At 42.2% G+C, this 13,689-nt stretch overlaps 1 protein-coding gene across 1 annotated transcript in view; it reads right to left on the minus strand.

Moving 5' to 3' along the window:
- ADAM12 (ADAM metallopeptidase domain 12) overlaps positions 1–13,689 on the minus strand; it is a gene marked incomplete at its 3' end in the record, with an annotated part of 169,097 nt that overhangs the window by 35,684 nt on the left and 119,724 nt on the right. The window contains exons 10-11 of the mRNA XM_080348278.1: positions 13,288–13,372; positions 8,058–8,206 (exon numbers count right to left, since the gene is read on the minus strand). Of these exons, the coding sequence (XP_080204404.1) occupies positions 8,058–8,206; positions 13,288–13,372 (234 nt within the window). The remainder of the gene's footprint in view (positions 1–8,057; positions 8,207–13,287; positions 13,373–13,689) is intronic.

A 13,689-nucleotide genomic window follows, 5' to 3' on the forward strand; every position in this document is an offset into this window, starting at 1 on the left:
GGAATTCATTAACACCAATTAAAACTGGACATTGTGTGCTGAATTCTCCATGCATTGCACTACAGATTTATCCCTGCAGGTGGAAAAGGTTTTTTGATGAAACAGAAAAGCTAAGATAAAGGGAAATGCCCTTATAGGATTTGTTCTCATGGGTTATGGCAATAACAGCACTGTGGGAGAAAAATGTCCCTTAAGGAGCTATATTTTCTATGGATATTACACTGACAAGACAAAATGCAGCTGAGCTCTCGCATACCAGCATCCAACCCAGTAAAACTGTACCCATTCTGGCTACATCACATGGTACAAAACATGACTTGTCTTTAAGTATCTGCTATAAATAATCAGACCAGAAGTAAAATGTGTTTTCATTTGAGGAGCAACCTCTCTCCTTGTCAGCTTCACTTACAGAAAACGCACGCTGGAAGTCTGTACAAGTTCTCCTCTAGAATATACCAAAAATATATTCACTTCTAACAGCACATCTAGTGAAATGGAAAAGACTAAAGCAAAACAAAAAGGGATTTATTTCTTTCTAAAGAGTTGTCCTGTAGCTCTGTGTGCTAATTGTTCACAGCGACCCGCTCCTGTAAAGGACTGGGAAACGTGCAACCTATTTTACCAACGCTACTAATTGTTCAATGCAGATCCGATTTGCCAATACAATTAAATGTATCTGCAATGTATGGTAATTATTAACAAAAAGGAACGCCAAATGAGCTGCAGACATGGGGCTACTCGGAGTGAAGTGAAAGACTGACATAAATCTATTCTGTAATCTCGTCGTGGCTGTTTCCTACTAAAGGAAGGACCAGAATGCAATGTGCTAAACTACTGGGGCACAGGGATGTGTTGCTTAAGTTTTGCTTTTAAAAAAGCAGTTGCACTGCTGGCACAACAGCCCGAGCTCTGTCACAAGCCATTTATTACATCAGTATATCAACTTTATTAAAAAAAGAAAAGACAACAAAGAAGTCTGTCTTTGTGCAGAGCTCAGCTCAGACTGGAAACATAAACAGCTTCAGAGTTTAATTAGAAACTGTTTATATCTTAGAGATAATTTCATTTTCTTCAAATTGTAAGGGAGCTAATTCCAGATAGTTCTGCTGACTCCACAGTATAGTGTCTCTAGGCTGCCAGACTGAGAAATGCAAAGTGAGGTCCGCACAACCGAAAACAAACTGAGAGGGGTCACGTAATCCTGTGCTAACTAATAATAGTCTGATTATTTAACATTTAACAGCTCTGCAGCTACAAGATGCTGCAAGATGCCTAGAAAGAGGAAAAGTGAACCAGTCAGTAAAGTGTCCTTCCCCACTCTGTATTTCTGTCCTATTTCTAGCATGACCTTTTGCACTTTTTCTTTTTTAGCTTTTTTTAAACTTTGTACTTATTCTTTTCTCTTGTGAATTGTTGGAATGAGTGGTGTTCACTTCGCTTTGAACCAGTAGCGAAGCCAAGATGCTGTGTTCATGGCAGACCTGTCTCTGAAGTGCTGGCCATCTCTGGAGGGTGTGTTTTCATAGCCTGGTTCTGTAGAGCCTGAATAACCAAAATCAAGGTGACCATATCTCCCGCTTCCTTGAGATCGTTTTCCAAAAAAGAAACGTGATTGAAACTAATACTTAATACAGTGAATGCCATGTATGATTAATACTTTCCTAACTTGTCCTTAATGGTTTCCAACTATGTTCTGTTTATTTAACCACACGTTTGTAATGTAGTTAAACATTTTTTTTTGCGTGGTAGTTTAAAACCAGAAATCAAACAAAAGCAGATGACAAAATAACAATGCTCTCCACAAATGCCTTTGAGAGCCAACCCTACCGAGCAACACTGTTCTCTCCAGAAGACATCAGCCACCCATCTATCAAGCAAATACATATTTATGCATTATAAAATGAGCATTACTGTTACTAGCTGCCTTTTGATGTTCAGTCCTAAATCTCATTAATGGTAATGGGTGATACACGAGGGAAGAACAGACCCTCAGCACCATCAAAGGACATCAGTTGCGTAACACACTGTAACCACAGGCTCCTGTTCCCCCAGCCGCTGCCCTTGCTGGTGGAGATGAAGCCGCTGAGCATCTCCTCACCCTGACCCCATCCTGCTGTCCACACTTAGCCCAGTTCCACCGGGAAAACTGCCAGGCCGACCACTAAATCCTGCCAATTAGTCCACATTCTTCTGCCCCCACGAGCCGCGTTTTTAACTTGGATGATTGCCATCGTTTGGATTATCACGTGGCCCTACAAAACACTATTCCAGTGCACCAGAAGTAGAAGTAAATGGCTGCACAGGAGCACATCAAGTTGGGGTTTAGATCCACAAGCCAATTTCTCTGCCCAAACTTGTACTTCATAGTGTGAGTATAATGCGAGAATCAGAAATATCAGATGGCTTTTGGATAGAGACCATATACACAGATTCTGTAATTCACACGCCCATGACCTACCGTTTACTTTAACAGAAAGAACAAATGCCTAATCCAAGTTGTGCTGCCTCAGTGGCTCTGGGGAGCATTTCCAGAACCACCCTTAGACCCCAACAGCTTGGGGAAGAGGAAGAACACCGACTGCTGGACTCCTGGAATCCCAGTTACATGTGAGTGCTAAAGCTTCTACTAGTCCTGCCCTTAGATTGAGCAGGAATGCTGGAAAAATCTTAAAAGTGTGAGCACTGCAGAATCTCAGAGCCTTTACACCAGGAAAATCAGGAAACAAAACAGTGAAACTTCAGCAATGTGAAAGTAGCATGAACTAGGGATGGGGAGAAGAGGAGAAAGCAAAGAAAGAGCTAGTTTAGATGTCTCTAATAATCTACGTGCTACCACAGAGGGCTGTTAATAGAGGGTAGCCAATAAAACCAATTTTTCTTTGCCAGCACGTTAGAGAAGTTACATGTTAGATGTTAGAGAAATGGATGCTTTAAGTGACAAAAACTGAAGTGTAATGCACCTCCCCTTGGCCACTGAAGTTAACGCATAAAAGCAAAGTGTCAAATATAACTGTTTCTCACTGGCAGGAAAGTTGCCTTTCAAGCAAAGCTTCTTTTCCCAGATCTTACAGCACTGCACTTTCAAAACAGTTGGGATTTAGCCTGTAATAGGCAACAAAGAACAAATGTTTCCTAACCTAAGTCAGGCTTTCTGTCCCTAGAGCTTCGTGCCATCACTGGGCTGCAAACCAGCGTATGGCCTGGCACAAGGAGACTCCTGGAACAGAGGTAAAACAAGTCTGCTGGGGACCTAGATTAACATAAAGGTTTCTGAAGAGATATTCTTTTATTCAAAAGTCTTCTGAGCAAATAGCAATGGCCGAGACCTCCCTCACACATCAGGTTTTGCACTTTCTACATATACACCACATACTGCTTGAATCATGTCTTGAAACAACAGCCCATGCAGTGTTCTTCTTCTCCTAAGGATTTGTTATTTTCAGTTATTTCACATTTACTTCATCTCTTCTTTGTCACAGTCTTTGAAGAGAAGCAATTTACAGCCAAGGCAGAAATAAGAGTAGAAGCAGACTTACATGACCAGGCTGTGCTTGATGTGCAGTACAATTTGGAAGGCTGGTGACAAAGTGACGGTGCTTGAGGCAAGAGTTCAAGGGCATCTGAAGGGATCCCACTGCAGACAGAGTCACAACTCCTCAGCACAAACCCATCCTGCCTTCCTACTATCGCACTTGTTTGCAGGGACAAACTCCAAGCTGGGTCGCATCTTTCATTTGTAGTTTCTGTGCAGTGGGGTAAGGGGGAATCTGCTGGACGGGTGTGGAAAAGCCCCCCCAGTTTACAGCTGTAAAGACAACTTTCAGCCTACGGTAAAGCATGCACCCCTTCCAGGTCAATAGGAGGTATTTTATCTCACAATATATGGACAGCAAAAGAAATGAGGTGTGGGCAGTAAGGCAAACGTGAAAAAAAAGCTTCTGTCATTCCCATAGTCAGATGCAAAGGGGACTGCAGGAGAGACGGAGAAGCAGCCCTTTTTCCATCACCCTCTTTTGTATCAGCACGGTGAAAACCTGCTTCTGCCTACACAAGTGCGAGGAGAGACGAAGCAACTGGCTCTGTCCTCAGAGCCTGCCTGGCATTTCAATTAGCCCTGGCTGGGATGATTCAGCAGTGAGAGCTGATCCTGGTAAGAGCAGCATGCCTCTGAGAGACGGCAGGGAAAGCAGCTTGCAGCAGCGCGAGTTACGGGGATCTGCAAAGGGAGCAGATCTGAACGAGCCTGGTAAAACCTGGTCTGACCTTCATGGATTCCCGGTCTCCCATCAACACCTCAACTAGGCGGGGGTACACGAAAAGGCGCCAAGGGGTATTTTCTGTTAGAGGGAAGGAAGAACATGTTTACAGCACGCTCAGTTTCCCCAATGACAAGTTAGCTGGGTGAGTCACACGTATTAAACCAGAAGAGCCACTACTGGCAAGGACACAGACGTGGGTGAGGGAAGTATAAACCCTCAGCTTTCCACCAGTGACAAGACAGACTAAACATGCTTAAGGTTGACCAGAAATTTCAAGCTTTCAAACACTTTGGGGGAAACTACCCAGTTTTAACTCCCAAGGAGATACCTGTGCTCAATTTTGATGAAAGAGCACATAAAAAGTACATTTTCAAAATTCTGAAATAAACAAGCCCTGCTAATTGGCTTCGTTTTGCTTCAAAATTTGTGTTCAATTCTGCTTTTAATTGCAGTGGTATAAATCTAGACTGACGCCTTGGGTTTCACCAAAAGTCTTCGGTATTTATCTACCTGTCAGGAAGAACATTTTCACTCCTAAGAGCAGATATTGGGAAAACAAGTGGAATACTGAAATGGCCTCACCGAGCCAGCCTAGTGCCTTGGTTTTCAGATCCTATAATCTCAGCAAAAAGACCTACAGATCTCTTTAAGACTCCTTATATCTTTCTTTTTCATTTGGAAAAGTTTACAGTCAAAAAGGAACTCAAGGAATATCATTAAAAACACTCACAAAAAGGGAACAATGCGTTAGTATTAAATATTTCCTTGTTCATACAATTTTTATAGAAAAAAAAAGTCCTTTTACAGTGGGATTTATGTCATTTCCATAGCACATATTTGAATCTCTAAAAGGCCTGGAGTGTCACGAATGTTGGCTTCTAGATGTTTAACTCCATGTTACACAAAATATATTTTGCTGAAGTAGAGGGTCTTTAAGGCATTTGTAGCTCACACCAAGCGGTTCACATCTTGCTGGTATCTTTTAAGAGTTAAAGCTATAGGAAGCTCATTAAAGGACAGATCCAACAGAGTTTAAATTCCACACTGATCCCTTGAGATTTTTTTCCACCAACAAGTAATTTCCAAGACCTCTTCAAAGACTGAAACATAAGAACTGAAAGAAGATGGCAATAATTAATGAAATCACTTTTAAGTCAAAAACCTTCAAACATTCCCTTCTGCTGCACAACCACACAAATGACTCCAAAGTTAAGTTTATGGAGGCTTTTCTGTTATAACCCGGAGATTTCCTATGCTTTTTAAATATCACATAAGGACTTCTCAACAGCTTGTACTTTTTACATTAGTTCAACACAAAGATTTTTTCTTGCACTTGCTAAATCTACCTTAAACCAACAGCAATTAGAGGAGCAGAGTGTCAGTGAGTACACTGAGAGCTCAGGCTGTTTCTTCAAATGTATGTAGCTTTACTGGGATGCTCTTTGTTTTGATATTTTTCCTATTCTAACAATGTTTTTCAGGTAGGGAGTTTTAATTTCGCCTTAACAGACACGTACTTCTTCAGTGTTCCATGAATAATGGTGCTCAGATGAATACCAGCCTTGGTCAGATCTTGGGTAAATATTCAAAGTGTTAATTTTAAATCGGTAAAATGCAGTTTGGCTTAAGGCATGAAGTATTCTCCCGGAATACTTATTATGGATTAACCGCACAGTATGAAGCCTAAGGCTATAAACTGATGTTAAAATTTCCATTTATAAATCAATAATCGCTGCAAACAACACAGTCCGCTCAATTCTGCGAATGCCGCAACTCTTCCTGAGGCACTAGTTGTATATAAAGTTTGATAAAAATCTGAAGCAAGTGTTCCAAAGCTGGAGTGCAGCTGATGCCCCTCTCCCCACACTGCAAACCTGTGGCATTCTGGAGCTGGGCACGGTGTTGCTGGAGGAAAAACAGCCTTGGAGCCATAATGTGCTACAGGAACCCCAACATCAAGTGAGCGGAGCTGCTGGACTCACATCTGAGAAGACACTGAGCAGGTACAACCTTGGTCTGTCCATGCCCTGAGCAAACCCAGCACCAAGTGTCAGGACTGGCACATTCTGAACACAGGACGGCTTCAGATAAACCCCAAAAACCCCTGCGCAGAAGACAGAACCAGGGAGGAGTTATCTAATCTCACGTTAAAGAGGACGAGTACACAAAACGCCTAGAAGTTTCTGTCCTGAGAGCATCTCCTGCATTTATTTCCAAAAGCGGAATAACTGGATGCTGAAGCAGGAATTCAGCGGGGATGACTCAAGCCTGCACGCATCTGTCAGGAGCTCAGAGCCCATTCTCAGGCCCGTCCGCCCGCTGCGCACCAGCTCTCGCATCCCCTCACCTCAGAGCCCCGTTTCCAATTCCAGTTTGTTTTCCAGTGTGCATACGAGCTCTGATGCGCTGCAGAATGCAATTCCATACAGATATTTACTACCTATTGTTTCAGAAGAGCCAAGCTATTTTTCTTTTCCAAACTGCAGAAATCACTCTCGTTTTCCTCCCTCCACACACAAACTCTCTTTTGTTTGTCTCTTAACTTGCTGTGCTTGGCCGCTGGCCAGAATCCCTTCTTCTGCCTCGAAGGAGGGTGACAGCATGCCTTTGAAGAGACGCCAAGGCTGCTGTTAGGCTGACCAGCGGGGAGCAACCCTGCCCAGCACTCCCTGGCCTCTCCCAGATCGCTCTCCCTCTTTCCCAGAAACATGCAGTGTTGGAGAAGGCAGAGGCTGAGCTGATCACGATTCCCAGAAGAGATTTTTAAGCAACAGATGAAGTTTAAGCAGACACAGAGAATGCTGGAGCTGGAACAGACACAAGATCATTGAGACCATCTTCTTGCCCCAAGGCAAGTCCAGCTGTACCTACAAGACACTGCTGGCAGATTATCTGCCCCACTGGTTCTCACCAGTTTCCAGTCACAGGCTGGAACATTTCTGCAGCCAGTCCACTCCAGCACATCACTTACCATCAGAAAGCTTTGGTGAATCTACTGCTCTTACTATCAGTTCTTGTCTGAATATGGACATGGAGAACTCATTCATTATATCACATATTTCTAGAAGAACTTCAAAATACAGAGAAGTAATCTGTAATGAGCTCCTCTGGTCATGGTGCCTGTGCTCTGTCTACAAAAACACTGCGCTTCTCTTCACATAGCACTCTTATCATCAGCAGAGATGACCAAGGGTTCACTGGCTTTAATTCCCACAGTGTCTTGAACCTTTCCTTGGAAGATCTTCCTCCGGCCACTGAACAGTCCTGACCTCACCAAATGTACAGCTTTAAGTTGCTCACATGTAAATACTGCACCACACTTATAACTAGGGGTGAAACGCAAACATTTGTGCGAAACTAAAAACCTTCTCGGCACAAGACAAAGGCTTTACAGAGCGTCTACTAATAACATATTTCCTGCATTACTTTATTTGCTATACATTCATCTTAGTCTTGGCCTTGGGATGCTGCTCATTTCCTATTATGACTATGATACTCGGTTGGCAAGATGGGAGAAGGTGAAATTCTGATTCAACACTTGCAAGGTTTTTTTAATTTTCCTATTGCTTATGGCATTTTGTCTCTCACACTGGGAACAGAAATACAAAGGTACAATGGTACATGTTTGTGCTCTGATAACAACTTTAATTGTTTCAGCTTGAGGGGGATAAATGCGGAAAGATTTGACGGATGTTGAAAAGATTTTCTCTTTCGCCCTTGAACGTTCCCGAGACACAAAGGAGAACTAAAACTTTTCCGTTCTAAGTGTAACTTGCCAGTGCTTACCCCCGCACTTACCCAGTAGAAGGGTTCATGATGCAGCCCCCTTTGTCGGTAGATGCTTTGCAGTTACAGCCTCTCTCCAATGTGTCGTGATTCATTCCGAAATTGTGGCCCAGTTCATGAGCCAGGGTGACCGCTGCACCCAGAGGGTTTTCTGAGTGATCCTACAACACAACGACACACCAGTGAAGTCAACATATAAAAGCAATTCAAAATACACACTCCCCACTCTGAGGTTCTACTGTCTGTCCTTTGAAATGTTTGATAAACTTACCAGCTGCATTAGATTGGTGTTAAATGGACAAACTTTTAAACTCATCCACCATATACCAAGCACCGACTGGGAATTTCAGGGCAGGCCACCCAGTTTCCCTGGCACATTAGGCATTTGAAACCAATGGATAGTTTTGAACATCTGGGCCATCTCTTTATTTAGGGCATAAAACTCCCCTGCTCAATAAAACCCCCAAAATCCCAAGACATGGCAGAAGAGGCACCCAGCTGTGGAGTGCTGGGCAACCATTTATGGGTGAGGATGAGCGTGATGAGGGAAAAGGGAGAAGATCCTTCGTGGCAGGAGGTAAATTACATAAGCAGCAAGAAACTTCACTTGGTCTATTTAATATTCTTCAGACTGTTTCTTTAATATCAGAAAGTCCAAGATTTCACAAGCCTTGCAAGGAAAACCAAGTAACTTTGAAAATCTCCTTTTTAAAATGAAAGGATAAGGCAAGTCGAGATCTTAGATGGCCTCTTGTTAACACCTATGAATATTCTTCAATGTTGCGGTGTCAAAATTGAAATATTAACATTAATCCTTGTTGAAATACTGATTTTCACGACAATTATTTATGAGAAATTCACTGCATGGTCTGACTACAGGTTGGTGATCGGACTGATGTTTTGGCTTAACCACAAGTAAGAGACCTTTCCACATTGATCATTTTCCTTGAGGGAAAAATCCCACTGCACTCAACTGAAAACTTCCCCTAAAGGCATAAACATGTAATATAAATGCATGATCCACTATTTATCAGTCAGTAAATGGAATTACTATGTACAGCCACCTGCTTTAAAAGCATATATGAATATATTCAGTTTAAATAACTCTTTTAGTATCATCTAAGCCAACCTTCAGACTGAAACGAAGTGAAAGGTAAAACTGTTCAAAACATTAGCTACATATTAATGAAGCCCTTGATACACAACTTGGGGTACATTTAAGAGGTTCTTCTGCCATTCACCTGTGCTAATATTTTTAGTAAATCACTTCTCAGAAAACAAAATAGAAAAGAAAACACGGTCATTCTGAAAACAAGAAACTACTTCTGCATTTGGAATAAACTTTTATCTTTTAACAAAGGATCTCTTTTTAGTTTTTCCTGAATGTTTAACTTGTAATATAAAAACCTCATGGCTAATCTAAAAGGCAGTTTGTGTGCAGTTCTAGTCTAAGATGCCTGTTTGCTGAAAGAAGCTGTACAACCTGTCCTAGTAAAACAAGTAACAAAGTAAACCTATGCAGCAAAAGAATCTGTAATAATCAAGAAAATATAAACTCCTGCACAATGCCTACATATGGAGATGTCTTATGTAGACACGCGTCACATACAGACTGATTTACCTTTGCACTCGTAGTAATTTATGAAATATTTCGAGAATTCTATGTGATCGAACCTGATGTCATCAAAAGAGCACAACTTCTCGCTCGACTGGAAAAGAATCCAGGACTGAAGATGAATAAAACAATGATAAAATTCCATGTAATTTACCAAGAGCACAGTGGAATGATGCCTTGAAACCAGGGCTACGTGGTCAGGACAGAAACTCCCCTAAGGTCTGAGCTACCTCGATGGACAACAAACTGAGCTCAGACCTCCTCATTTGTTCAGTCCCTCTTACTGAACAGAGACTACGCTTATGTGAAACCCTCTAGAGCTGGCAAGTAAAAATAAACCCACAGTTCACACAGTCCACTCCAAAACTGGAGCACTAAATTCCGAAGCGTAATTTGTGTCTTGAATAGGCAAACAATTATTACAGCCCATGCGGTTCTCATTACTTGCTCTGATCCGCTTGGAATGCAATTTTATCAGTTTCTAGAGAGGGTTTTTAAAACCAGGAATGTGATGTCTCAGCAAAGGAGGTTATGTGAAGACAGCAGAAATGAAGGTTATCAAAACAAACAGTTGACACGTCCCATTTGATACTGAGACCATCTAAGTATTGCAAGGACTAAATAAATGAATAGCAATGTGACTTTGATTTATTCCACCGGGGTCTTTTAAAGTTAACTTGAGCAGTAAAAGTCATTACCAAACAGTTTCACAACCACTGAATAAGCAACCATCTACTGTTAAGACATAATAAGCTGTTGCACAAAACATGCAGCTGCTTTTCAGCTGAACTCTGCTTCGTTCCACTGAGATTCAGACCAAATCGTAACAATAAAATACTGTCACCTATAGCTAGAACAGGCTAATGTCCCAGTCCTGGAACTTCACATGCAGTTGCAGGAATAAGTTCCTAAAACACACTTTTATTTCATGTAAGCAATTCACTGAAATGCAAGTGCCTCAGTTCTACGCTTGTCATTCAGCCTAACTTTCCATTGAAGTTGACAGAAATTTGACATGAGTGAGAATATGACATCACATTACAGCAGTATTTTATGTTTAGATCCACAACTTCAGCGGGCCATATTCTGAAACACAATGAAGACGAAATCGCATGTCAAAGGTTTGTTCTTTCGTTTGGTCTTTATACAACACAACAAAACCACGGCGGTAAAATACAGTTATAATGCTCTTGATGCCTTCTCAGACGCAGATGCCTGCTCTCCCCACTTCGAGTTTCTCTTATAGTTAGTGGGGGACAGGGTGTCACCCACCGCTAGAGAATTCAGCCCTACAGAAAAGCTGAGAGGGGCAGGCTCTCAGTAGGGATGATAGAGAAACAGTCAGGAAAACCAGATCATACAAGGATGATTCTAGTTTTTGTATTCAAATATTACTTTTCATGCAATCTCCCTGTTTTCTTTCGGATGAGTTTTGAGAGCATGGCAGCTTTTTGGTATTGAGTGTTAGGGGTGGGATGGGTAAGAGATTGGTGGGATTATAAGGATGGCCAGATGTTCAGCTGCCCAGTGTTGAGACATTTGAGCGCTACTGTCCCCCAGATTAAGAGTTATTCATTCTTTCATGTGCCTGTCTTCCAAATTTAGAGCTTTCTTCTCTAGGTACTGGTATAAATAAGAACTTTTTTTCTATGCACCTGAATTAGCTTTTGTTAACTGGGGGAGGAAGGCTGGACAGCTGCCCATTTGGGTTTTGGGGGTGAGCGTTTGCTTATATTGGATTTGGCTCCTTTTTGAGGATTTGCTTAAAGAACTGGAAAACATTTATGGTTAGGCTGTACAAGCCTTGAGTTAATTTGCATCTCGAGTGAAGCTGCAGCCTGGCCCATCATTCAAATACGAGCACCGGAGTTCTCCTGGATATGTAGAATCACAGAACAGTTTGGGTTGGAAGGGACCTTCAAAGATCATCTAGTCCAACCCCCGGCCATGAGCAGGGACATATAAATCAGTCTCTCCCTGAGAGAACGTTAAGAAATGCTGATTCTTGTTTTCCTGTTACCAGAACGAAATATTTTCTGTTGTTTCTGTTTAAAATGACAGTTTCCAGAGTGAAGAGGACTGACATCGCAGTAAAATACACTGTAGTGTATTTTAAACCTTATGCTAAAAATTAAATGGACAAAAAGTCGTCATTAAGGGCACCTCTGACTACAGATAAAGCCAAAGCAGTGAGTGCTTGTCTGAGGGTGAAATGGATAAAATGGGCCTGTCTGTCTCATATAAGCCTTTGCCAAGATCTGGAAGTGCACTGGGAGGTTCCTACAGCTTGTTCTTCCTCTTTTCCTCTCATACTTATCCCCCAGGTACCCAGTGAAAACGTGTAACAAACACCAATTAGAGACTCAGCTTCTAAAGCTAACAAGAGACTGAAGCCTTTTTCTTTTCTACCATTTTGACACGACTTTCTCCGAATTACATGATGTGATTGTTCTTTCCTATACCTCAGCTTCCCTGCTCACCTCGTAAATCTTCCCAGTCCGAACCATCTATACATCATCTTCCACGAACGCACACAAACCCCAGCTTTGCTTCTTGCCTGTTTGTCCAAGAGACCACAAAGGAGACCTGCAGACCAAACTCAGTCTGGATGCTTGTTAAGACAGAAGGCAGAGCTTTCAAGGGGCTGTATCTCTGGGATTACCCTGTGGCATGTAATGTCTTGAGGCAAAAGCCTTAGTGCCCTGGGCTGCAGGTTTGCCCTATGAAGCTTTGAGATCATGCAAACTCTGAACATTGAGCTCCCACCTCATTTCTGTAGGGATCTGAGGTGTCCAGCAAAGCTGGAGAGAACAACCCATCACCTGAGGTGCTGGAAGCCTTGACGAAGCTGCAGAAAACACAAAGGGTTGAGCACATGCAGGCTGAACTCAGACACTGTCTAAGAGGTTTGTAGGTCTTTATGCTCTGAGTTGAGCCCTGAGGTCAGCAGCTGAGGCTGTTAGTGGCCTGCAAGCTCTGCGAGTCTGCAACTGCACAAAAACACTGTGCAAAATTAATCAAATAATTTTTTTAAAATCTGAAAGAAAATCCTCCAGAAATACCTCCAGAAATTGGCTAAGAAGTTTACTTGTGTGTTCATCATGCCTAGCATGTAACCACAGCATTACCAGTAATGCTACTTGAGAGAGGCTCAGGTAGAGTAAATGCTGCTGTTGTTTGTTCTTGTTGTCTGGCAATGTAATAAACCCACTGTGCTGCTAAGATGGAAAATAAAGCCTTACACAAGAAACTCTGCAAATACAGAATAAAATCAATATAATAAAAGATTCAGCACAGACCGCTGCTGCCTGTAACACTAGTATACTCTAGTGCGTAACATATACATCTTCTGGTTTTCATCCCTTATAGTACCTCAACATCTGATTTCATTATAATTAGGAGCAGGGGATTCTTGCAAAGAGGCCATGTTGTATTTTAATGCCACATTTTCAGTTTTTTCACTTTGGAAACTATCACTTAGAAGCAATGTGCATGTAGATATAGATAACACTGACTGAAAATGGGACAAAAGGGGCTGACGTTCTGGTACAGAATTCAGCGCTACAAAACCTGAGATGGTGTCGCGCCACCTGGGCCAGTTTCAAGTCCCGCGCTTTCAGCACTTACCATGACGACCCCTCCAGACTGCTCTGCGGTGCACATGCTCATGATGGGCGCCATGCCAATGGTGGTCCCTTGGAAGTACACCCCGCTGTGGGAGGGGGAAAGGAGAAGAACAGTCCCCGAATCACCATTCTGTGCCAAGATACCACCCTATTATTTTCAGTCTTATATTTCGGCCCATCTCAAACAAAGATCCCATTTCAAGTGTGTCAGCTCTAGACATTTGCAGGTTTAAAACAATGAAAAGCACACATTAGTCATGCTGACTTGCCAAACTGACAATGACGGCATCCCCGCTACGAGAAATATCTATTTGATCACCGTCCTTTGGGTTTACTGCTGTAATAGGACCCTTCTTTCCTTTCTTTTTCCCCTGACTGAAGTTTGGAATAGAAATACAAACAT

This window comes from Nesoenas mayeri (assembly GCF_963082525.1).
Source record: "Nesoenas mayeri genome assembly, chromosome: 7".
NCBI lineage: Eukaryota > Metazoa > Chordata > Aves > Columbiformes > Columbidae > Nesoenas > Nesoenas mayeri.